The sequence below is a fragment of the Arvicanthis niloticus genome, chromosome X (genome assembly GCF_011762505.2).
Source record: "Arvicanthis niloticus isolate mArvNil1 chromosome X, mArvNil1.pat.X, whole genome shotgun sequence".
NCBI lineage: Eukaryota > Metazoa > Chordata > Mammalia > Rodentia > Muridae > Arvicanthis > Arvicanthis niloticus.
Genome location: NC_047679.1, coordinates 27,988,128 through 28,014,020, shown reverse-complemented (window position 1 = coordinate 28,014,020; position 25,893 = coordinate 27,988,128). Strand labels below are relative to the sequence as shown.

General features: G+C 35.3%; 1 protein-coding gene and 1 long non-coding RNA gene across 2 annotated transcripts in view; both read left to right on the top strand.

Moving 5' to 3' along the window:
* Positions 1-584: 584 nt before the first annotated feature.
* Positions 585-6,139, top strand: LOC143435446 (uncharacterized). Its single transcript, XR_013105766.1, has 4 exons — positions 585-670; positions 2,206-2,289; positions 4,870-4,953; positions 6,056-6,139. It is a non-coding gene; the product is annotated as an uncharacterized LOC143435446 (long non-coding RNA).
* Positions 6,140-6,680: 541 nt separating this feature from the next.
* Scml2 (Scm polycomb group protein like 2) overlaps positions 6,681-25,893 on the top strand; it is a 34,430-nt gene continuing 15,217 nt past the window's right edge. Inside the window, exons 1-9 of the mRNA XM_076918584.1 lie at positions 6,681-6,684; positions 10,876-10,959; positions 12,274-12,357; positions 13,630-13,713; positions 15,464-15,547; positions 17,911-17,994; positions 21,276-21,532; positions 22,808-22,922; positions 24,893-25,096. Of these exons, the coding sequence (XP_076774699.1) occupies positions 6,681-6,684; positions 10,876-10,959; positions 12,274-12,357; positions 13,630-13,713; positions 15,464-15,547; positions 17,911-17,994; positions 21,276-21,532; positions 22,808-22,922; positions 24,893-25,096 (1,000 nt within the window). The remainder of the gene's footprint in view (positions 6,685-10,875; positions 10,960-12,273; positions 12,358-13,629; positions 13,714-15,463; positions 15,548-17,910; positions 17,995-21,275; positions 21,533-22,807; positions 22,923-24,892; positions 25,097-25,893) is intronic.

The window sequence follows — 25,893 nt, the reverse complement described above, 5'->3', positions numbered from 1 at the left end:
CTCTTGATATTACTAGGAGACTCAGTCTTAGAGCAGACTCTCTGATTCTTTCCAATCTTTGTCACCACTTGAGCAATGTTCCTTGAGGCCTTACCTTTTGGCAGGAATGTTCTGTAGATATATGCGTTCTAATTAGGCTTCACCACTCCCTGCTATGATTGGTTGCAGTTTTCTCCAATCATATCTGTTACAAAGAAAAGTCTTCTGGGTGAACAGTAGAGACTAAAGTTATCAATAGATGGACACATTTTTATGCATTGTTTTTAGAGATTATGCTGATGCAGTAAATTAGGGGTTGCATTTTCTTCTTTAGAAACCATGGCATTACAAGTACAGGGTCATTAGCTGTGTTTCCAGTAGCAGGCATGCTCTACCTCTTATTGAGCTGAGTCTTAATTTCAAGTAGAGTGTAAATGATCGCCAGTGTGATATATCATGTCAGCATGGTGATAGCTTACATTATGACAAGGCTTTATTAGAGCATGTGCAGAGTAGTAGTATTATTTGGAAAGCATAGTGGATTAAACAATGTGTTCTAGCTTTACATGTAAATAATATTTGTTCTGCATTTTCTACCTCAATAAAGCTGAGAAAAAACGCAAGGGCAAAACAGTCACCACTCCTTGGACTGACCAACCCAGTCTCGTTGCAGATCAAGGAGCAGCCCCAGGTAATTGCTTTGTTCTTTTTGTTCATTAATCTATATTATTCACAATATAATTGTTGTTTGTTAACTAATAGTGTAATGTTTTCACAAGAGAACATCTCTTTTCTAAGAACGCAAAAGCTAGAAGCTGCACAAAGTTAAATTGGTAGAAATTTTCACTGGGCTAGGTCAAAAATTTTCTCTTGGTATATTAATTTCATCCTTTTGGGAATTAGAATGCATTCTTGTTATGATTAAATTTCAACCTTCAGCGAACCGCTGGTGGCTCGGCCCTTAAGGCTCCCGCCCGCAGAGGGCGCGCCGTCTCTTGGTGCGCCGGTTCGAGTCCCGCTGTCTGCCTGTCAGTCAGTCAGTCTGTCTATCCCGATTGTGTCCGTCTCCCGCGTCATCTCGTGGGGAAAAAAAAAAATTTCAACCTTCTTTTGTATCATTTTCTTCTTCTAAAATCTCCCTTATTTCTGCTCCCTCTCTTTGCCAGATTCATGGCTCTCTTCTCACAGTTTGTGCTTGCTTTTAAGAATATCTATCTATCTATATATTAACTATAACCTGATCAGTCTTTATACGAGTATATGTATGCATGTGTGTTATTATGGTTGGATTTTTTGGCATCTGACCATGAAACGGTGTGCTTTTCCCTGGTTATTGCCACCTCTCCCTGTCTCAGCTTTCCTCAGTTTTATAAAGTTCTTTGTGTAGAGTATAAGCCTCACAGACTTTACTCTGTCTACAGAGTGTATATATTGGTGTCACTGTTCATTTCACATTTGGTCAGTGTTTTGGTGGGATTATATGTTTTTGTCTTGATATTATTAGGAGACACCATCTGAGAGCAAATTCCCTTCCCCTCTGGCTTTTTCCAATCTTTCTGCCACCTCTTGAGTACTTTTCAATAAGCTATACCTTAGGTACAGGAGTGTTCTGTAGATATAGCCATTCTGATTGTGCTCCACCACTCTCTGTTTTGATTAGTTGTGATTTTGTTTCAATCGTATCTGTTGCAAACAAAACTTTTCTGGATGAAGAATAAAGACTATAGTAGTCTTTGGTTATTAGGACAGTGTTTGTAGATTGTTTTTAGGGTATGTGGGTATAGTGAATTAGTTGTAGATTCTTCTCCAGTAACCATCACCTTACACGTACAGAGTTATTAGCTTAGTTCCTGGTGCCATACATGCTCTTTTTTCCTGTTGAGCCAAGTCTTTTTTTCTTTCTTTCTTGGATATTTTATTTATTTACATTTCAAATGTTATTCCATTTTCTGTTTTTTTCTTCACATTCCCCCTATCATATTCCCCCTATCACATTCCCCCTATCAAGGTGTGCATGCCACAGTTGCTTCCTTAGAGTAACCATACCATGATGACAGTATTATATCTCATGTGAGCATGGTGGTAGCCTGTTTTATGACAGGGCTCTATTAAAGCATATGTATAATATTATAAGCTTTCTTATTTGAAAAGCATGGTGGATTAAACTTACAGTGTTCAATCTTTACATGTGAATAATTTTTGTTTTTTATTTCATGCCTCAACAAGCTGAGAAAAAACAGAAGGGCAAAACAGTCACCACACCTTGGACTGACCAGCCCAGACTGTTTGCAGATCAAGGAGCAGCACCAGGTGATTGCTTTTTTTTTTATATTGTTGTTCCAGATATGTTTGCTGTATATTGAATAATGGTGTATTTGGCAAAACCAGTTTTCACTTTAAGAAAAAAGTATAATAAATCACAAGAAACAGAAAGAAACTATCTAGAAAGAAAGCTGTATCAGGGGTTATTTGGGCAAAAGAAGCTGAAAATCTCTTTTAAATAAAAAATGGGGATATGGATCACTAATTTTAATCTGTACATTTTGATACCAAGGGGCCATTTTAAAGCATTCATATAAGTTACAATCCATTTTATGTTTGGATGTTGTTTTGTATAATCACACATGGGGCCAGTCTAAGATCTGAGTTTAGACAGAGAGAAATTATCTAAAAATCAAGGTATATATAAATGATGTTGAAACTGATACTGTAAACAATATCATGGAGAAATGATGACTAGATAAGGAAGGTACATATTGACCCAAAGTGATGATAAATTTTTCAAAAAGAGCAAAAGGTACACTTGTTAAATTGTCAAAACTTAGAGTGACAACAGACATGGTAAATTAAACCACATGCAGTACGAATTTCTACTTGACAATGATTGTTTTGAAAGGCAGATAGTGTGCTTGCATAGCTTTATTTGGTCATCTCTGGGATGGAACTTTATTAGAATATTACAGGGGTAATATAATATAAAGAATGGCTAGACATTTGTTTCAGGTTATATGTGATAATGTCCCCTCAAACTTGAATTTTTATTTATAAATTATCTATATTTAAATTTTGTTAGTTTGATAATTATTATGATCTGTACTATGAGTGGTAATTTCTGGAAAGAAACTTTATCTACAGATACTGATTTTTTGATTAGAACTTTAGTGCTGGGAAGAGATGTGAATGTTAATGATCCAAAGAATAATAACCCTGTTTGGGCTAATTCTAGGATGCTAGTCATTCCTTGCTAACTCCTTTCTGAACTAACATCTTGTGACTAATAGATAGAAACCTTGTAGAATCTGAAAACTTAACAGACCCTATCAACCTCAAAGCTAAATATATCACCAGATAGCATCTTTGACCTATAGAGACGTGCCCCACCCCATTTCACTGTCAGTCAAATTGTCTCCAGAATAAATGACCTCTCAATCCCCTTATCAAAAGAAACAGGTAGAAATTTAGACTGTTTTTTGATTATATATTTTTTTCATATTATAAAAGAGAAAATTCTCTTTTATGTGAGATTATAATTTAATTTCAACGTGTCCCCTTACCCATGTCTTTTACCAAATCTTGAATTTGTCCCTACTTTGGTACATCAAATTAATAGCCTCTTTTCTCTCTCAGTTTTATTTCTAACATTCAAAATTGTGTGTGTGTGTGTGTGTGTGTGTGTGTGTGTGTGTGTGTGTGTGTGTGTTGGGGGCCGACTTTTAGCAGAAAGCGGCTATCAGCTTTGCAGCCATCTCGAGCCATATACCCTGACATGTGACTTGGATTACAATAGCCTACAACAGCTGAGAACATTCCGATAATCTTGGTTTAGGTAGCTTGAGATTAAAGGTGCGTGAGATTAAAGGTGTGTGACTTAAGAGTGTAATTTAGAGATAAGATTTAGAGACAAGACCTAAGGGCGTGATTAAAGGTGTGACCAAAAGGCATGGCTTAGAAGTGAGACATATAAAAGGCAGAGACAGAACAGAACAGAGAACCAGACACAGCAGAGAGAAGACAGGTAGCAGGCACTTGTAAGAGAACTTGGAAGAAGTAACTTGGAACTTGGAGGGACTAGAGCTAGGGACTAGGCACTAGGAACTCAAGACTTAGGACTTAGACTGAAGAATAAACGGAATTGAATTACACTCTGTCTGGTCTGCATTCTTCGAGTCCATCCTCACTCTCGCTCTTGCTGAACCCCGACCTGTGGAGCGGAGCGGCAGCTTGGCTGGGATATAGTGGCAGCCCAAACGTGGGTTGTCCCGGGCCTCAACATTTTGCTTGGGCCGTGACATTTTTTGGCCGCCCCAACGTGTGTGTGTGTGGTGTGTGTGTGTGTGTGTGTGTGTGTGTGGTGTTTGTGTGTGTGTTTATATCCATTCTGATTGGGATATACTGCACTCAGCTTTGATTTGTTAGGATTTCCTGCAGTGGTCTCTGTTGCAAATAAAAATTTTATTGATGAAGAATAAAGACTACAGTTATCTTTGTATATAAAGACACTGTTTATAGATTGTTCTTACTTAGGGATCATACTGGTTTAGTGAATCAGGGGTTCTAGATTCTTCTGTAGTACCTATCATGTTACAGTCACAGAGTTATTAGCTGTGTTCCAGTATCAGGCATGCTCTCCATCTTATTGAGCCAATTCTCAAATCCAAGTGAAGGGTTGTTGAGAAACGCCAGTTTGTACATGCCACTACTATATCATTAGAGTTACTATGCCATGAATGGCATTATTATAAACATATGAGAAAGATGGTACCCTATTTTATTAGAGCATATGTATACTATTATAAGCTTTATTATTTGGAAAGCATAGTGGATTAAACGTATAATGTTCTAGCTTTACACCTGGAAAATTTTTGTTTTTCATATCATACCTCAATCAAGCTGAGAAAAAACGCAAGGTCAAAACAGTCACCACACCTTGGACTGACCAACCCAGACTTTTTGTAGATCAAGGAGCCGCCCCAGGTGATTGCTTCACACATTAATTAGTCTATATTATACAATATATTTGCTGTGTATTGAAAAATAGTGTAATTTTTTGGGTGGAAAGGCTATTTTCTAAGAAAACAAATTCAAGAAACAGCACAGTGATAAACTGGTAGAAATTGTCTCTTAATATAATGAGTTCATCCTTTTGAAGAATTAAATTGTGTTCTGGATATGATTTAATTTCAACATTTTTCCTTATCTTTCATCCTTAAAAAACATCTAATATGTCCCCTACTTCTCTCTACATATGTGTGTTTTTTAAAGCTGCATTTGCAGTACCTGAAAGTGAATTGGTGTGTCCTATCATGAGGATTCCCACCTCTCCCTTTCCCAGACTTTCTTACATTTATAGAGATTTTGAGTAGGTTGGAGGGTTCATAAGATTTTTTTTTCTGTATAGTTTGTATATGTATTGCCGTGATTTTTTCACTTCATATTTTTGGACTGGTGTTCATGGTATTTTATGTTGCTCTGGGTATTACTCAGAGACACAGTATTAGAACAAACTCCCTGACACTGGTGACTTTTTCAAACTTTGTCACGTCTTGAGCAGTGTTCCCTGAGTTTTACCTTACATGCAGTAATGTTCTGCAGATATATCCATTTTGATTGGTCCACACCACTCTCAGCTTTGATTGTTTGGGCTTTCCTGCAATCTTCTCTGTGTGTTGCAGCCTAAGTTTTTTTTTGGGTGAATAGTAAAGATTATGGTTGTCTTTCAATATAAGTACAGTGTTTATACAATATTTTTTAGAGATTATGCTGATACAGTAAATAAGGGGTTGCAGGTTCTTCTTCAGAAACCCTGACATTACAAGCACAGAGACATTAGCTGTGTTTCCAGTAGCAGGTATGCATTCCTTCTGTTGAGCCAATTCTTAATTCCAAGTAAAGTGTAAATGATGGGCACTGTGATATATCACGTGAGAATGGTGATAGCATATTGTGACAAGGCTTTATTAGAACATGTGTAGAGTAGTATATAAGCTTAATTATTGGAAAATCATAGTGGATTAAACAATGTGATCTGTCTTTACATATGAATGATTTTTGTTCTGCATTTTATCCCTCAATAAAGCTGAGAAAAAACGCAAGGGCAAAACAGTCACCACTCCTTGGGCTGGCCAACCCAGTCTCTTTGCAGATCAAGGAGTAGCCCCAGGTAATTGCTTTGTTCTGTTTTTAATATATCTATTTTATTGACTGTATATTTTATGTAGATTGAATAAGAGTACAATATTTTCAGATGGAAAGTACTTTTTCTAAGAAAACAAATTCAAGAAGAAGCACAATGGTAGATTCTTAGGAATTTTCACTGTGCTCAGTCAGATTTTTCTCTCACAATAAGTTCATCCAATTGGGGAATTAGACTATTTACTGATTATGACTTAATTTTAACTGTTCTTCCTATTATTTCTTGCTTCCAAAATGTCTCATTGATCCCCTCCTTTTTTTCCTCCATATTCATGGCCATTTTCTTACAGTTCATGCTGGCATTTAAGAATATCTGTGTACATTGATACTCTTACCTATAACCTTTTCAGTCTGTATAAGCACCCACACACAGATACATACATACATACATACATACAGACAGACAGACAGACAGACAGACAGATAGATAGATAGATAGATACACAAGTCTGTATTTGTGTGTGTATTTATGTGTTTGTTTTTCTGTCTTTGTTTGTCAAGACCTTGCCATGGGTAAGTGTGTTTTCCCTGGGTATTCCCACCTGTTGCTTTCCTGGCTTTCCTCAGTTTTATAGTCTTTTGTGTAGGTTTAAGGCCTCACATGCATTTATCTCTGTCTAGTGTGTATATATATTGCTGTTATTTTTGTTCACCTCACATTTTGCTAGTAGTGTTTATAGTATTTTATGTGTTGCTCTGAATATTACTAGGAGATCCAGTCTTAGAGCAGACTTTCTGACTCTCTGACTCTTTCAATCTTTGTTACTTCTTGGGCAGTGTTCTCTGAGTTTTACCTTAGATGCAGTAATGTTCTGTAGATATATCCATTTTGATTGGTCCACACCACTCTCGGCTTTCCTGCAATCTTCTCTGTGTGTTGTAGCCTAAGGTTTTCTGGAAGAATAGTAAAGATGACAGTTGTCTTTCAGTATAAGGACAGTGTTTACATATTTTTTAGAGATTATGCTGATACAGTAAATAAGGGGTTTTAGGTTCTTCTTCAGAAACTATGACATTACAAGCACAGAGTCATTACTGTGTTTCCAGTGGAAGGCATAAATTCCTTCTTGTTGAGCCAAGTCTTTTTTTATTTATTTTTTATTGGATATTATTTATTTACATTTCTGATGCCATCCCCTTTCCCCATTTCCCCTCCCTTGAAAACCCCTGTCCCATACCTTCTTCTCCTTTTTGCTGTTATACATTTTTTTTAATGTCAACCAAAGTCTTTATAAGTTTGGTAATGCTCAATATCAATCAGAAGACTAACCTAATACCCAATCTAGATATCTCAAATATCTTTGACTGGCAGAGACATGTGAACATCTGCCTTTTATGACTGCCCCCCCTTTCTTTCTCATCACCTAAAACTTAGCCAATTTATAGAGACCTCTGAACACCTGGACACTCCCTCTACTACAAAACGTTGGAGCATCTGTTCTTCTGCCTTCTGGCCCAGGATCATCTGATAGACCTTAGTGCTGCAAAATTATTAAGGGCTGATTACGCTGTCTAGGCAGATATAATCAGTCGACTATTCTGCAAGTGTGTCCTTTTCTGGACAGTATTTTGTCTATAGATGGAAAGAGGCAATTCTTGCCTAGTGGCTGTCTCATCACAATTGGAATAACTCCAAAAATGCTCAATTTCTTCTTAGAATCCAAGACAGGAAGCTGTCAGGAGCAGGCAGGTCTCTAATCAAAATGAACATTAATACAGAAATGTTTGTAACGTCAGTTCTGTGAATTTCTGATGTTTTGAAAAATAACTATCCATGTAAGGCAATCTGGACTGTTGTCTGTTAACTCCACTCAGCTATTTCTAAATAAAATACAGAAAACTCCCTAACAATAAACTCAAAGCCATGAATTTGCTATAGGCCCTTAACTCACAGGCTAACCATCTCAAATAAGTTAAAAAAGTTAAAGAAGGACTAGATCCTAGGCCTTGTATTTCTAAATATGTTATACAGGCATAACACCTAGGATAGTAACAATATTCATCTCATTTTTATATTAATAAGAAGCTTGTACCAATAAAAACCTTAAATTTGAAATCAAAGTAAATTTTGTACCATTTAAGAAATTATAACTTCATTTTAATAACAATTATACATATTTCTACCAGTAAGTTATGGCTATGCAATAAATCCTAGCTAATCTTCCCTCTTCCACCAAACCCATTACTTTTCCCTAGAAAGACAGCCCAATATTAACCATCTCAGTCCTCAAGCCCAGGGAATAGGGGCACCAACTCTTCATTAACTTTTTCAAGCTGATTATGGGTGTTGAGATATTAGAAGCGGGGTTGGGAGAAGAATAAATTGATAAGCCTCTGATACTGTCTTCACTGCATCCGGCTGGAATTCCAGGACATCAGAGGTTCCAGCAGGGGTGCTCAGCTTGCCTGATGAGTAGATACACCAAGGCTATGTATTCTGCAATATACAATTCTCAAAACAAATTTTAATATCAAGATAATTGTTTGTTTGAATTCTGGAATCTAGTCTTCTGGCTGCCTGCCTTTATCATGTCTAATCCATATAATTCTGGGCGTTTCTATAAAGGTGTGCTCCCACCATCCTCCCATTTTCACCTCCCTGCTCTCAAATTCCTCAACACTAGGGAATCCAAACTTTCAGGCACCAAGTCCCTCCACTTCCACTGATGCCTAGCCCCTTATTCTTCTCCAATTAATATGAGGGTGTGCTCCTACCATCCTCTCATTCCCACCTCCATGTTCTTGAAATTCCCCAACACTAGGGAATCCAAACTTTCAGGTACCAAGCCTGTCCACTTCCACTGATGCCTGGCAAGGCCACCCTCAACTACCTATACAGGTGGAGCCATGAGTCCCTCCTTTTGTGTTCTCGGTCTTAAGATTTTATAATGGCTACTTCAGCTTGTTTCTTAGGACCATTTGCTTGAAAAATTGTTTTCCAGCCTTTTATTCTAAGGTAGAGTCTGTCTTTGTACTAAGGTGGGTTTCCTGTATGCAGCAAAATGCTGGTTCCCATTTATGTATCCAGTCCATTAGTGTATGTCTTTTAATTTGGGAATTGAGTCCATTGATGTTAAGAGATATCAAGGAACAGTGATTGTTGTCTCTTGTTATTTTTGTTATTAGAGGTGAAGTTATCTTTGTGTGGTTATCTTCTTTTGGATTTTTTGGAAGAGGGTTACTTTCTTGCTCTTTCTATGGTATAATTCACTCCCTGTATTGGAGGTTTCCTGCTATTATCCATTTTTATGCTGGGTTTGTGGAAAGATATTGTGTAAATTTGGTTTTGTCATGGGATATCTTGGTTTCTCCATCTATGGTAATTGAGAGTTTTGCTGGGTATAGTAGCCTGGGCTGGCATTTGTGTTCTCTTAGGGTCTGTATGACATCTGTCCAGCATCTTCTAGCTTTTATAGTATCTGGTGAGAAGTCTGGTGTAATTCTGATAGGTCTGCCTTTATATGTTACTTGGCCTTTTTCCCTTACTGCATTTGATATTCTTTCTTTGTTTTGTGCACTTGGTGTTTTATTATGTGACGGGAGGTATTTCTTTTCTGGTCTAGGCTATTTAGCATTCTATAGGCTTCTTGTATGTTTATGGGCATCTCGTTCTTTAGGTTAGGGAAGTTTTCGTCTATAATTTTGTTGAAGATATTTATTGGCCCTTTAAGTTGGGAATCTTCACTCTCATCTATACCTGGGTTTGTTCTTCTCATTGTGTCCTGAATTTCCTGGATGTTTTGTGTTAAGAACTTTTTGCATTTTTTTTGACAGTTGTGTCAATATTTTCTATGATATCTTCTGCACCTGCGGGTCTCTCGTCTATCTCTTGTATTCTGTTGTTGATGCTTGTGTCTATGACACCTGATTTCTTTCCTAGGTTTTCTATCTCCAGGATAGACACTTTTTGTGATTTCTTGATTGTTTCTACTTCAGTTTTTATGTCCTGGATGGTTTTGTTCAATTCCTTCAGTTGTTTGTTTGCGTTCTCTTGTAATTCTTTAAGGAATTTTTGTGTTTCCACTTTAAGGGCTTCTACCTGTTTACCTGTGTTCTCCTCAAATTCTTGAAGTCCTCTATCATCATCATTAGAAGTGATTTTAAATCTGAATCTTGCTTTCCTAGTGATATGGGAAATTCAGGACTTTCTCATGTGGGAGAACTAGGTGTTAATGATGCCAAGTACCCTGGGTTACTGATGCTTATGTTCTTGTGCTTGCCTTTTTCCATCTGTATCTCCTTAGTACTACCTGCCCTGTCCCCGATTGGAGCCTGTCTTTCCTATTATCTTGGTTGTATCAGAACTTTGTGGGGTGGGTGTAACTACTGGGGTAAGCGCTGGGGCCCAAAATCTGCTCAGTGGTCAGGCTCAGACAGGATATTACCCAAGTTAGAGCACCTGGGATCCCCGCTTCCTCTGGGTTCTTAGAGATTGGGGGCAGAGCTGCCACCCAAGATCTGCTCAGTGCTCTGGCCCAGAAAGGAAGAAACCCGAGCCAAGTCTTAATTCCAAGTAAAGTGTAAATGATGGGCACTGTGATATATCATGTGAGCATGGTGATAGCATATTATGACAAGGCTTTATTAGAACATGTGCACAGTAGAATATAAGCTTAATTATTGAGAAAGCATAGTGGATTAAACAGTGTGATCTATCTTTACATATGAATAAGTTTTTGTTCTGCATTTTATCTCTCAATAAAGCTGAGAAAAAACGCAAGGGCAAAACAGTCACCACTCCTTGGGCTGGCCAACCCAGTCTCTTTGCAGATCAAGGAGCAGCCCCAGGTAATTGCTTTGTTCTATTTTTAATGTATCTATTTTATTGACTGTATATTTTATGTAGATTGAATAAGAGTACAATATTTTCAGATGGAAAGTACATTTTCTAAGAAAACAAATCCAAGAAGAAGCACATTGGTAGACTGTTAGGAATTTTCACTGTGCTAAGTCAGATTTTTCTCTTACAATAAGTTCATCCATCCTATTGGGGAATTAGATTATTTACTGATTATGACTTAATTTTAACTGTTCTTCCTATTATTTCTTGCTTCCAAAATGTCTCATTGATCCCCTCCTTTTTTTCCTTCATATTCATGGCCATTTTCTTACAGTTCATGCTGGCATTTAAGAATATCTGTGTACATAGATACTTTTACCTATAAACTGTTCAGTCTGTATAAGCACACACACAGATACATATATGTATATACACAAGTGTGTATTTTTTGTGTCTGTGTTTATGTGTTTGTTTTTCTGTCTTTGTTTGTCAAGACCTTATCATAAGTCAGTGTGTTTTTTCTGGGTATTCCCACCCATTGCTTTCCTGGCTTTCCTCAGTTTTATAGTCTTTTGTGTATGGGTGAGGTCTCACATGCATTTATCTCTGTCTAGTGTATGTGTGTGTGTGTGTGTATGTATATATATATATATATATATATATGTCATTTTGTTGAGGTCACATTTTCCTAGTGGTATTTGTGGTATTTTATGTGTTGCTCTGAATATTTCTGAGAGATCCAGTCTTAGAGCAGACTTTCTGACTCTCTGACTCTTTTTCAATCCTTGTCACCTCTTGGGCAGTGTTCTCTGAGTTTTACCTTAGATGCAGTAATGTTCTGTAGATATATCCATTTTGATTTGTCCATACCACTCTCAGCTTTGATTGGTTCGGCTTTCCTGCAATCTTCTCTGTGTGTTGTAGCCTAAGGTTTTCTGGATGAAAAGTAAAGACTATGGTTACCTTTCAGTATAAGGACAGTGTTTATACATTTTTAGAGATTATGCTGATACAGTAAATTAGGGGTTGCAGGTCCTTCTTCAGAAACCATGACATTACAAGCACAGAGTCATTACTGTGTTTCCAGTAGCAGGCATGCATTCCTTCTTGTTGAGCCAATTCTTAATTCCAAGTAAATTGTAAAGGATGGGCACTGTGATATATCACGTGAGCTTGTTGATAGCATATTGTGACAAGGCTTTATTAAAACATGTGCAGAGTAGTATTTAAGCTTAATTATTGGGAAAGCATAGTGGATTAAACAATGTGATCTATCTTTACATATGAATAATTTTTGTTCTGCATTTTATCTCTCAATAAAGCTGAGAAAAAACGCAAGGGCAAAACAGTCACCACTCCTTGGGCTGGCCAACCCAGTCTCTTTGCAGATCAAGGAGCAGCCCCAGGTAATTGCTTTGTTCTGTTTTTAATATACCTATTTTATTCACAGTATATTTTATGTAGATTGAATAAGAGCACAATATTTTCAGATGGAAAGTACTTTTTTCTAAGAAAACAAATCCAAGGAGAAGCACAATGGTAGATTCTTAGGAATTTTAAGTGTGTTAGTCAGATTTTTCTCTAACAATAAGTTCATCCTATTGGTGAATTATATTATTTACTGATTATGACTTAATTTTAACTATTCTTCCTATCCTTTCTTGCCTCTAAAATGTCTCATTGATTTCCTCCTTTTTTTCCTCCATATTCATGGCCATTTTCTTACAGTTCATGCTGGCATTTAAGAATATCTGTATACATAGATATTCTTACTTGTAACCTGTTCAGTCTGTATAAGCACACATACACACACATGCACACACCCATACATATATGTATATATACAGGTGTGTGTGTGTGTGTGTGTGTATGTGTGTGTTTATATGTTTGTTTTCTGTCTTTTTTGTCAAGACCTTATCATGAGTCAGTGTGTTTTCCCTGGGTATTCCCACCTGTTGCTTTCCTGGCTTTCCTCAGTTCTATAGTCTTTTGTGTATGGGTGAGGCCTCGCATGCATTTATCTCTGTCTAGTGTATATATATATTGCTGTCATTTTTGTTCCCCTCACATTTTGTTAGTGTTGTTTGTGGTATTTTTTGTGTTGCTCTGGATATTACTAGGAGATCCAGTCTTAGAGCAGACTTTCTGACTCTCTGACTCTTTATCAATCTTTGTCACCTCTTGGGCAGTGTTCTCTGAGTTTTACCTTAGATGCAGTAATGTTCTATAGATCTATCCATTTTGATTGGTCCACATCACTCTCAGCTTTGATTGGTTGGGCTTTCCTGCAATCTCTTCTGTGTTCTGCAGCCTAATGTTTTTGGATGAACAGTAAATAATATGGTAATGTTCAGTATAAGGATGGTGTTTATACATTGTTTTTAGAGATTGTGCCAATATAGAGGTTGCAGATCTTCCTTAGTAGCCATGTCGTTATAAGCACAGTGTTATTAGCTGTGTTTCCAGTAACAGACATGCTCTATTTCCAAGTAAATTGTAAATGATGGGCACCGGGAGACATCACATGAGCATTGTGATATCCTACATTATGACAAGGCTTTATTAGAATATGTGCAGAATAGTGTATAATCTTTATCATTGTAAAGGCATAGAGGATTAAACAAAGTGTTCTAGCTTCACATGTAAGTTATTTTTTTTTATTTCATACCTCAATAAAGCTGAGAAAAAACGCAAGGGCAAAACAGTCACCACACCTTGGACTGGCCAACCTAGTCTCTTTTCAGGTCCAGGAGCATCACCAGGTGATTACTCTGTTCTTTTGTTTGTTAATCTATATTATTCATAATATTTTTGTTTTAAGTATAATATTAGTTCAATGTTTTTAGTAGGTAAATATCTGTTTTTTAAGGAAACAAAAGCTCGAAGCAGCATAATTATAAATTAATAGAAATCTTAATTTTGCTAGGTCAAAATTGTGTCTTCTAATTTCATCCTATTGGAGAGTAGATTCCATTTTAATTTTGATTTACTTTTAATTTTCTTTTGTATTATTTCCTTTTTATAATACCTCTCATTTATGACTTCCTCCTCCTGTGTCCTAAAGTCATTTGTGCTTCATTTTATTAATATATAGTTATATATTTTAACTATAACTTGTTCATTTTATATGAGAACATTTATTTACACACATATACATATATATTTATTCTAGATTTGTATGTGAATTAATTTTTGTTTTTCATTTTATACCCCAATAAAGCTGTGGAGATATGCATGGGCAAAATAGTTACTACACCTTGGACTGACCAACCAAGATTTTTTGCAGTTCAAGGAACAGCCCCAGGTGTTCCTCAGTCTATATTATTCATAATTTATTTGCTGTGTGTTGAATAATAGTGCAGTGTTTTCCACAAGAAATTTTATTTTAAGAAAACCTTTGCAGAAAGCAACTTAATGGTAAATTGTTTGAAATTTGACTGTGCTGAGTCAATTTTTTTTTATAATAAATTCGTGGTATTGAAGACTTAGATTTTTTTTATTATGATTTAGTTTCATCCTTTCTTTCTTCTAATGTTACCCATTGATCCCCTCCCTCTCTCCTCCAAATTCAGATGCTCTCTTCTCACAGTTTGTGTTTGCATTTAAAAATACCTATATGCATATATATTCTTACCTATAAAATGTTAAGTCTGTTTATTGGTGTATGAGTGTTTGTCTGTGTGTACGCACGTGCATGTGTGTGTATTTGTGTGCTATTTTTCCAGGGTTTATGGCACCTTACCCTGAGTTAGTGCATCTTTCCCTGTGTATTCCCTCCTCTTCCTTTCCCAGATCTCCTCCATTTTATGCAGTTCTTTTTGTAGGGTTGAGACCTCATATGCTTTTCTCTGTGTAGTGTGTATATATATTGTTGTCATTTGTTCAGGTCACATTTTTGGGTAGTGGTGTTAGTGAGATTTTATGTGTTGCTCTTGATAGTACTAGGAGACTCAATCTTAAAACACACCCCCTGACACTCTGATTCTTTCTAATCTCTCTTCCACCTCATGAGCATTGGTCTCTGTGCCTTAGTTTAGGTGGAGTAATGTTTTGTAGATATATGCATTCTGATTGACATACACCACTCTCTGCTTTGATTGGTTGTGGTTTCCTGCAATCATCTCTGTCTGTAGCAAAGAAAAGTTTTCTCGGTGAACAGTGAAGATGACAGTTATCTTTGGGTATAAGGATAGTGTTTATACATTGTTTTTAGAGATTATGCTGATATAGTAAATTAGGGGTTGTAGATTCTTCAGTAACCATGATATTACAAATACAGTGTTATTAGTTGTGTTTCCAGTAGCTGGTATGTTCTCCCTCCAAGTAAGGTGTAAATGATGGGCATTGTGACAAGTCACGTGAGCATGGTGATAGCGTGTTATGACGAGGCTTTATTAGAGAATTGCATAGTAGTATATAAGCTTAATTGTTGAGAAAGCATAGTAGATTACACAAAGTGTTCTAGCTTTACATGTGAATAATTTTTGTTTTTCATTTCATACTTCAATAAAGCTGAGAAAAAACGCAAGGGCAAAACGGTCACCACACTTTGGACTGACCGACCCAGACATTTTGCAGATCCAGGAGCAACCCCAGGTGATTGTTTTGTTCTTTTTGTTTATTAATTTATATTATTCAGTATTTATTTACTGTATGTTAAATAATAGTGTAATATTTTCTGGTGGAAAGTCTCTCTCTCTTTTTTTTAGGAAAACAAAAGCAAGAAGCAGCTGAATCACAAATTGTTTGAATTTTGGCTTTGCTTAGTCAAATTTAACTGTTTATAATATTCTTTGAGAATTCAATTGTTTTCTGATTGTAAATTAATTTTAGGTTTTCACAGTATCCTTTCTTTTTTTTCAAACCTTCTCATTTTCCCCCTCTTCACCAAATTTATGGCACATTTAATGCTTGTATTTAAGAATATCTATGTACAAATATATTCTTAACTGTAACCTGATCAGTCTATAGGAGTATATGTGTGTATCTGTGTGTGTGTGTGTGTGTGTGTGTGTGCGCGCGTGTTCATTCCAGACTCTTGGGTTCTTATGATCCTAGGCAATTTATTTTCCTGAGGCAGTGTAGTCTTTCATTATGTACAGGAGTGTTCTGTTGATGTTTCCATTCTGGTTGTGCTCCATCATTGTTTTTCTTGGTTATCTTTTATAGTAATCATCCCTGTCTTTGGCAATCAGATGTTTTTCCACTGAAGAGTAAAAACCCCAGTTACCTTTGGGTATAAAGACAATGTTTATAGATGTATGTTAGGGATTATGCTGATTTAGTAAATTAGTGGTTGTAGATTTTCCTCCAAACCTATAACGTCCCTATATAGAGTTGTAACTGGGTTTTCAGTACCGGGTATGCTGTCCCTCTTGTTGAATGGGTCGTAAATCGAAATAAAGAGCAGTTGGTTACTGTCAAGGTAGGTGTGCCACTACTTCGTCCTAAGATATACCATGCCTTGGTTGCCATTTGTACATCTCACCAGAGCAAATTGGGAACTTTTCTATGACTATGCTGTATTAGAATCCTTCACTGTTCATCATACATATCAAAGTATGGTATATTCCAGCTATAAATATACATACTTTTTCCCATTTCATACCTGTACAAAGCTGAGGAAAAACCCAAGGGCAAAAGAGTCACCAAGCCTTGGAAAGACCAAGCCATACCATTTCACTTTGGAGCAGCAGGTCCAGGTGATTGCCTCACTTTGTTTTTCCATATTACTTTATGAAATGATTTTTGTCGATTGAAAAATGGTGTAATGTTTTCTGATGGAAATACTCATTTTTTTCTAGGAAAACAAATACAGAAAGTAGCAAAATGATAAATTAATGGAATTTTTCACCGTGCTAAGTCAAATTTGACTCTTAGTATAAGTTCATCCTTTTTATTTCATGTTTTAAAAGAGAAAAGTGTTTTTTGAGATTATAATGTAATTTAAACCATTCTTCCTACTTTTCCTCCCTCAAACCTTGTATATATCCCTCCATCTTTTTGCCAAAGTGTATGCTCTTTTGTCACTAATTGCCACTGCTTGCATTCAAGAATATATATGGACATATAAAGTCCTAAATATAACTTTTCAGTCTGTATAAATGTACCTGTACATATGTATGTTTACATGGGGTAGTTTTATTACACCAGTGAATTGTTGTCCTCTTCCTTGTGTATCCCATCTTCCTTTCCCATCTTTCTTCAGTTTTGTGTAGTCCTTTGTGTGGAGTTAAGGCCTTATGAGCATTTCTTTGTCCAGTTTGTATATGGATTAGTATCCTTCTTGTTTAGCTTATGTTTGGGCAATGATGTTGATGAGATTTTATATGTGTTTCTCCTGATATTACGAAGAGACACATTTTTAGAGCAAAGTCCTTCACCTTCTGGCTTTTTACAGGCTTTCTCTCTCTTTCTGGTGAGTGTTCTCTGAGCCTTAACATATGTGAAAGAGTGTTCTTTAGTTATATCCATGCTGATTCTTTTCCACCACTCCCCGTTTTGATTGGTTGTAGTTTATCCTAATGGTCCCTGTCTGTGCCAAGTGTTCTAGATAAGGAGTAAAGACTATAATTATCTGTATAAAGACAATTTTCATAGATTGTTGTTATGGCCTATCCTTCTTTAGTTAATTTAGTGGTTGCAGGTAGTCCTCCAATAACTATCACTTCCATAACACAAAATTTTAAACTGGGTTGTCAATACCAGACATGGTTTCACTCATGTTGAGTGGATTCTATGTCCAAGAAAATATATCTTTGGTTACTGCTGAGGTATATAACATGCTACTACTGCATTTTTACAGCTATCACACCATCCTGCACATTGTTACACATCACGTAAGCATAACGTGAGCCCTTTCAAGAGTATATTGCAACATTATTTAGCATGTATAATGGAAGATAGTATATTCTAGCTTTAAATGTACATAATTTTTTTCATTTCATAACTCAACAAAGCTGAGAAAAAACCCAAGGGCAAAAGAGTCACCAAACATCGGAAAGACCAAGCCCAGTTTTTAGCAGATGAAGAAGCAATGCCAGGTGATTGCTTTGCTTTGTTTTCTTATATTGATTTTCAAGATGATTCCTCACCATTGAATAATAGCATATGGTTTTCAGAAATAACAGGGTTTTTTGTTTTAAGAAAACAAATACAAAATGTAGCACAGTGATAAACTGATAAAAATTTCTCTGTTCTAACTCAAATTTGTTGGCTATTTTAATAAATTCGTCTTTTTAGAGAATTAAATTGTTTCCTTATTATGAAAAGTTGCTGTACCTAAAATTTCATTTTGACTGGCATTTTTGCTTAATGTTTTATTTTTTAACGATTTTATTTATTGTTAAAAATTTATAACTTATGTTTTGATCTTACTGTGTTTTCTCCTCCAACTCTTTCATTGTCTTTATTTATCTTTATGTGTATAGGATATCATGTTCCTTTTCTTTCTTAACAAAAAGAAAATTTTAAAGGTGCCTAATTTACGTTTACATACTATTGAACATTGGCCCTGCCATAGAGTGTGGTTGATATGCACCATGTCAGTCTATTGAAGAAAACTGTTTTTGCTTTAACAGAAGCTATCAATTTTGAATATAGATTCTTAGCTAAGGGCTTGGGCTTTGTATCTACTTTACCTCACCTATGCTGGGATTTTTGTCTGGCTTGACCTTGTGTAGGTCTTGTGCGTCATGTAATTTTCTTTGTTAGTTTGCAAGTGTACTTCTCTGTTGTTTCTTAAAAATACTCATTCATCAAACTCCTTTTCTACCTCTGGTTAGAATCTTTCTGTTTGATTTTCCACATAGATAAGTATATTTTGAGGTCATGGGAATGATACAGATATCTCATTTATGATTGAACACTCCAGAGTCTCTCACTTTCTGCAAGTGATCAAGTTGTAAGTCTCTTTGCTAATTACCACTGCAAGAAGATTCTCTGAGAAGGGCTAAGTAAGTCACAAACAATGATTATAGATCATTAGTAAGCAATAGAAGTATGCCATTCATTACATATCATTTTATATACTGTGTCTACTTACCAGAATGATGCTAGTAGGATTTTACCTAGGACATTTGACCTATCTTGTCACAGGTACTTTGCCTCAATACCAATATTAATTTTGGGTTCCATCATATGGAACCCAGAGATTGTTTGATTTACACCCCCCAATTATGCCACTACTATGATAGTGGGTATATCTTGCAAGCAGGTAGTTATTGTAGCTTGCTCAGTTTGTAGCTTGTTGAGATTGTGGTCACTTTTCTTCTCTGGTAGTGTGTATAGCATCTTTTCATACTCTAAGACATTGCCACTTGAAATGAAGCTTCCATTTGTATAACAGGTTTTTTTGCACGTTCCTTGACATAACATGTGGTGTGTTTAGCAAATCAAAACTAATTTTGAGATTCTTTCCCTCAAGTTCTAGAAGGAAACAAGTAACATTGACAATTCCCTGTAGTATTATATGTGGGATCTGTTGGACGCCTTTGGCCAACACTTGAAAAGTGGTAACCCTTTTTTGTTTGTTTTATTTTGTTGGTACTAAGTTGGATTTTGGTAGCTTGTGTTGTCCAGATGGTTTATTGTCCTTATTTCAGGAAACTTTTATTGTAGTAGGTTTCTATTTGCCTTTTTAAAGAAGCTTTTCTTGTATTATTTTTTCTGTCATTTACCCCCTTTGTTTTTCCCTTTCATCTCTAACCCCCTTTAATTGTGCTGTTCTATTTTCCCCTTTATAACACTATATTCTGTTTTACTTTCCTTGGAAGATCCTATCCTTTCTGCTGGTCCCTCTACCTTCCCAACCTTTGTGGTATTCTAAAAGTAACTTATCTAGAACATAAAATATAATGTATGTAATGTATTTCATTCTGAGTCTGTATTACCTAACTTTGAATGATTTGTTTTTCTAACTTCAACACTGTACATATGAATTTTACAATTTCATTTTTCTTAACAGTTGAATAATATTCTATTGTGTAAATATGTCACATTTTCATTATCCATTCATCATTTGATAAAAATCTAAGCTTTTATCAATTTCTAATTACTATGACTAGAGCAGTACTGAACATGGGTTTGAAGGGATCTCTGTAGTAGGATGTAGAGTCCTTTGAGTATATATCCAAGAGTGGTATAGCTAGAGCTTGAGGTAGATTGATTTTTATCTTTCTGAAGAACCACCATACTGATTTACATAGTGGCCTTACAAGTTTTTACTTCCACCAGCAATGGGTGAGTATTCTCCTTACCTCACATCCTTGCCAGCAAAAGCTGTCATTTGTATTATTAATATTGGCCATTCTGGATAGGGTAAGGTCGGATTTTATGTGTTTTCTTTGTGTGTATAAATATTGATAATTTTCAAAGTGTTTCGCAGCCATTTGTGTTTCATTTGTTTTGAGAACTTCATTCTGTTCTATATTGTTCTTTTTTTAAAAAAATGGGTAATTGTTTTCTTGGTGTTTAGTTTTTTTTTAGTTTCTGTATATACTAGATATGCTATCTCTCTGTCACATAAACAGTTGGTAATAAGTTTCTTTACATTGTCTGGTCTGTTTTGCTCCTTTGTGTCCTTTGCTATACAGAAGCTCCTTAGCTTCATGGGGTCCCATTTATTAATTTTCATTTTTATGTATGACCTCCTGGGTCCTTCTCAAAAAGTCTTATTCTGTGCCAATGAGTGCTTGCCCATTGGATGAGTCTCAAGTTGGACCACTTCTTGGTTGGCCATTCTCTCAGACTCTGCTCCATCTTTGTCTCTGCTGTGTTCTAGAATTTAGTTTGGAATATTTTATTGAGATTTTATACATCTATATTCATAATGGATATTGGTCTATGATTTTTTTTGGGGGGGGTCTTTGTATGGTTTTGATATCCAGAGTATGGATGGCCTTGTAAGTAAATTTTAGAAATTTCTTTTTTACAGAATACTTTGAGGACTATTGTCATTAATTCTTCTTTGGACATCTGATAGAATTCTATGCTGAATCCATCTGTCCCTGGGCTGATTTTAGTTGATAGATTTTTAGTTATTGCTACTATCTCATTATGGGTTATGAATCTATTTAAATTATATTTGCTTTATATTGATTTAACTTTGATTAAATATTTCAAGAAACTTGTTGATTTCTTTTAGACATTTTAGTTTAGGAAAATACAGATTTTTAAAGTAGAACTTTTTGATTCTTTTTTAACTCTAATTTTGCTAGTTTAGATCTTGTTTAAAATAATTTTCATGGATTTTGGAAGTTTTAAAGATAATCAGTCATAAGATGATGTTTTTACTATATCATTTTCTTTAACTTTCATTGCTAAGCTCTTTTCTCAGCTCTTAGTGTGAGTAGTACAGAGACAACACTACCTTCTTCCTCTGAACAACCAAAGACTTCTACCTCCAAAGGGGCTCAATCTTCAAGGAAGTCTCCACGAAAAACAAGTGTTGTGCAACCAGTACCAAAGACCAGAAAGAAATCAGGACAAACTAAGTCTACTGGAGATACTTCGTCCACTAAGAAGGGCATTACTATTAAAATTGTCCTACCAAAGAAAAGAGGTGGAAAGTCTGGAAAAAAGGTTAGTCATATTTCTTGCTAATTTGTATTGTAAGTCTCCATATCAGAGTATTTTAAAATTCAGTTTAGCAATTTACTAAGACTGTGCTGAGGTGTTTTTTGTTGTTTTTTTAGGATATTAAATGTATAATGTTCTTTTTGTCTTAGTTAGGTTTTCTATTTTCATGAAACAAACGCAACTTATGAATAACTTACACTTCTGTACCACTGTACATCATCAAAACCAGTCAAGGCAGGAACTAACATATGGCAGAGAGGGGAGCTGGAGTTGGGGGAGGTCAAGCAGGAGTAGTATGTAAAGTAAAATTGTCACTAAACAAACTTAACTAATATTGGCTAGTGATGCAAGAATAAAGAATAAATGTCTTGGAGAATGAAATAGAATCTAATGTGAAAAACTGAGACAATTTAAACTGAGAAAGACTAAGTTGAAATTTTTTTAACATATATGATTGCTCGGGAAGAAAAGAGCGAGGGATAAATTAGGGCAAGGAAATACATGTTATTATTGTTAAGTTTATATTGTAGATAAAAATGTATAAACTATTTACATTAAGCCCGAGTATGAAGGATAAGGATCTATATAAATTTCAACATTTTATGTAGAATGGTACATTATGACTTTTTATGTGTAAACTATGGAAAGTTAAATGAATCTCTAGTCTAATGTAAAAATTACGAAGTGTATATAATGGATTTTAATTATTCAAATAACCCCTCAAAAGATAGGATAAGTAGAATAACAAACCAAAAAGAATAAAATAAACAATCAGAAAGCACATAATAAAATGGTTTGCTCAGACCCAAGTATAGTAATAATTATAGTGAACATTAATAGGTTAAATTCTTGAATTAAAATGCAGAGATTTTAAAAATGGAATTTTAAAAAATTCAAATATATAATGTCTGCATAATGTGCATACTAAACATAAAGGCAAAAATCTCAGCAATATCATCTTACACATGTAGTATCTCAGTAGGATATCAGCATAACTTTTGTTTGAATGAATGCTTACTACCTGGAAGAAAATAGTGTCATCTTGTTTTTAAAATACTGTTATTTCTATTTAAACTATCTAAATTTTATAAAAATGAGTGTGAAATACTTGTAAATATATTATGATAAACATAAAACCCTGTTAATCTAAAGCAGTAATATTAATATTTTAATGGTAAGAAAAATTGATTTTGAAATTTAATGTGAAATACTTTTTAATGCATTTGAAAGCATATACCTGTATATAACTGTATTCTTCATATCATTTTTTTTTAACAGGAAAAAAGTATTCCAGTTGTTTCTTCTACATCTTCAGCTTCTTTAAGATCACTGATGAGAAGTTCTTCATCTAATAAGACTTCTGCGGAACCCTCTGAAATAGTGATGTCTACAAGTAAATTAATAATTTTTTAAAACAGTGATAAAATTACATATTTTATTAAGCAGTGAACTAAGTGTGGTTGAAGTCCTGGAAATAATGTAAAATATTAATATATTTTGCTAGACTGATAGTTCAGCTTAATGTTTAGTAAATCCTATTTAAATTCATGTCACCTGAAAATCAGTATCCCACATTTTGAATTTGTGTCATTATCAAGTTCTTCTTTCTATTCACAGTATTTTTCATTTTGTATTATGTATTTTCCAAGGTAACTCATGCCTTTTGAACATAAATTTTTCTGTCAAATGACATGGTGATTTTAAATTCCTTTCTTACAGGTTTGAAAAGAGCACAGACCAAAGCAAATCAATCCTTTTTATCATCTCCTATATATTTTTAATTTTTTTCTATTTTAACTTTGCTTTCATTTTTATTTTGTAATTATGAGCTTTTTGCCTACACATGTATTTCTATACCGTGTGTATGTGTTTAGTTCCCAGAAGGGGATGACAGATCCCCTGGGACTACAGATAATAGACAGTTTGAAGTTACCATGTGGATGATAGGAAGCAAACTCAGGACCCCTGAACATAGCAGCCAGTGAGCTTCACCATTTGAACCATCTCTCTATCCCTCCTTACTGTTTAAAAGATGTTTGTCCTATTACTTCTTTATATCTTTAGTTACCACCCTCATACTCTTATATTTCTTACACTTTTTCTTTCTCACTTAAAGGAAATTATTTTTCAAAGTATTTTTTTCAAAGACTTTATTTGTACACCTTATTTCTGATTTTTAATGAATACAAGGTGTTCTATCTAAACAAAGAATTTAAAGTCTGAACCTTTTGAGTCCTGACATAAGTAAAAGCCACCTGAGTACACAGATAAGTTGCAATCAGAACACAAGTGCCCCCCAATTATTGTCGACAAGTTTTCTCAGTGTGTTTATACTAATATTCTCATCCCAATGATTTCCTCTAGGGGTGCTTGACATATGTAGTAGACAGATGGCAGAATATTGGAATCCTTCTTTGATTTACTTCCTGCATATATCTATAACATAAGTACCTTGGGTTGAGTGTTTAATCATGATTTTATTTTTGTTACAGAGCCTATCCTTTCTCCAATTATTGGGGCAAGCCAAATTGTCATATATTTCAACACAGTGAAATTTTTCAGTACAAATTAATATGTTAAATGTTCTTGTTTTAAGAAAATAATAGTTTCAGTAATGATAAATCTGCATTTTAGTACACATTGATTTGCAATTGATTTTTGTGATGAAAATATCTTCACTAATAGTATGATTATAAATGAGAAAATTTTGTACAAAGAAAAAGTTGAAAATATCTTCAATGAGCCTAGGCATGCATGCATGCATACAGCTGTCTGTGTGTGTGTGTGTGTGTAATATTTTTATTTTGTATTTAAAATTCAAGTCATTGAAATTTACAATCACATATACCTTAAGTGACTTGATTATTTTAGAAAATGCAGCTGACATACACTGTTGGTGATTTACAAGCTAGTCAGTGATAAGTGAGTAAGGATGACCAGTTTTCAAAGGGAATGCAAGTTTTTACATAGTGAAGTTGGGTGGGTTGAACTCTAGGAGGAGTTGGGGAATGTCAAAATTTAAAGAAAGACATGAAACTACACTTTCATTTTTGGAACATTTCTTGTAATAATACATTAAAATGATTTTATGATAGCCCCCAAAGTCTTACCAATCATACATTTTATATAGTCAGTTTGAATTTTATTCTAAAATGTTGGATAAATATTTTTTACTATTTGCATGTTCTGTATTTTACATAAACATGTTAATATATCTGCATACTTTCAGTAGCAGACATGGTCATTAATATGACCTATATTTAAGTTTCCTTTAAATGAAATCATAAGTAGGCTATGGTTATGTAATAATTTCACAACATTTATTTTAATTCATCTAATTATTTATATACCTTTTCCCTCAAGTCTGTGTGTATATAAATAAACATGGAGATTCTGGCCCCTACCTGGATCCACAGAAGGTTCAGCAGCTACCTGACCACTTCGGCCCAGGCCCTGTGAATGTGATTCTCCGGCAGACTGTGCAGGCCTGTGTGGATAGTGCCTTTCAGGCCAAGACTGTCTTTCTACTTCTTAAGCCAGATAATAGGGGAGGAGAAATGATAACTGGTATGCTAATCTAATTCTTTACCGTTAATTTATTTATTCACTCTGGATCCTGATCACAGCCCCTCCCTCACAGAGCTCCTATCCCCATCCTTCTCAGTCTTCACCTCTGAGAAGGGTGAGATCCCCATTGGTACCAACCCACCATGCCACCTCAAGTCACTGCAGGACTAGGTTTATCCTGTTCACTGAGGATAGCCAAGAAAGTTCAGTTAGGAGGACAAGATCCACAGGCAAACAACAGTCAGGGTAAGCCCCCAATTGTTGGGAGAACCTGATCAAGACCAAGCTGCACATCTGCTAAATATGTGCAGGGGTCCTAGGTCCAGCCCTTGTATGCTCTTTGGTTGGTGGTTCAGTCTATGGAAGCCCTCCCTGCCGGGCTCTAGATTAGTTGACTCTATTGGTCTTCTTGTGGAGTCCTTATCCTCTCAGGGTTCTCTTGAGTCTCTGATACTCTCAGAGGACAGTTGTGCTAGGCTTCTGCTATAGCATAACAAAGTACCATTAATAGTGTCAGGGATTGATTCTTGCCCATAGGATGGATCTCAAGTTTGCCCAGTTATTGGTTGGTTGGTCCCTCGGTCTGTGCTCCCATCTTTGTCCCTGCAGTTCTTGTAGACAGGACAAATCCTGTGTCACACAAACAAAAACAAAAATAGACAATTTATGTCAGTATCATACTATAAATGTAAATAAAAGGTACAGATTGTTGTCTCTGTTAAGCTAGCTATTTAGGCATGGTACCTTGTAAGAAGCTTTAAAGAACAGTGTGACTCAAAAGGAAAAGGTGACTCAAA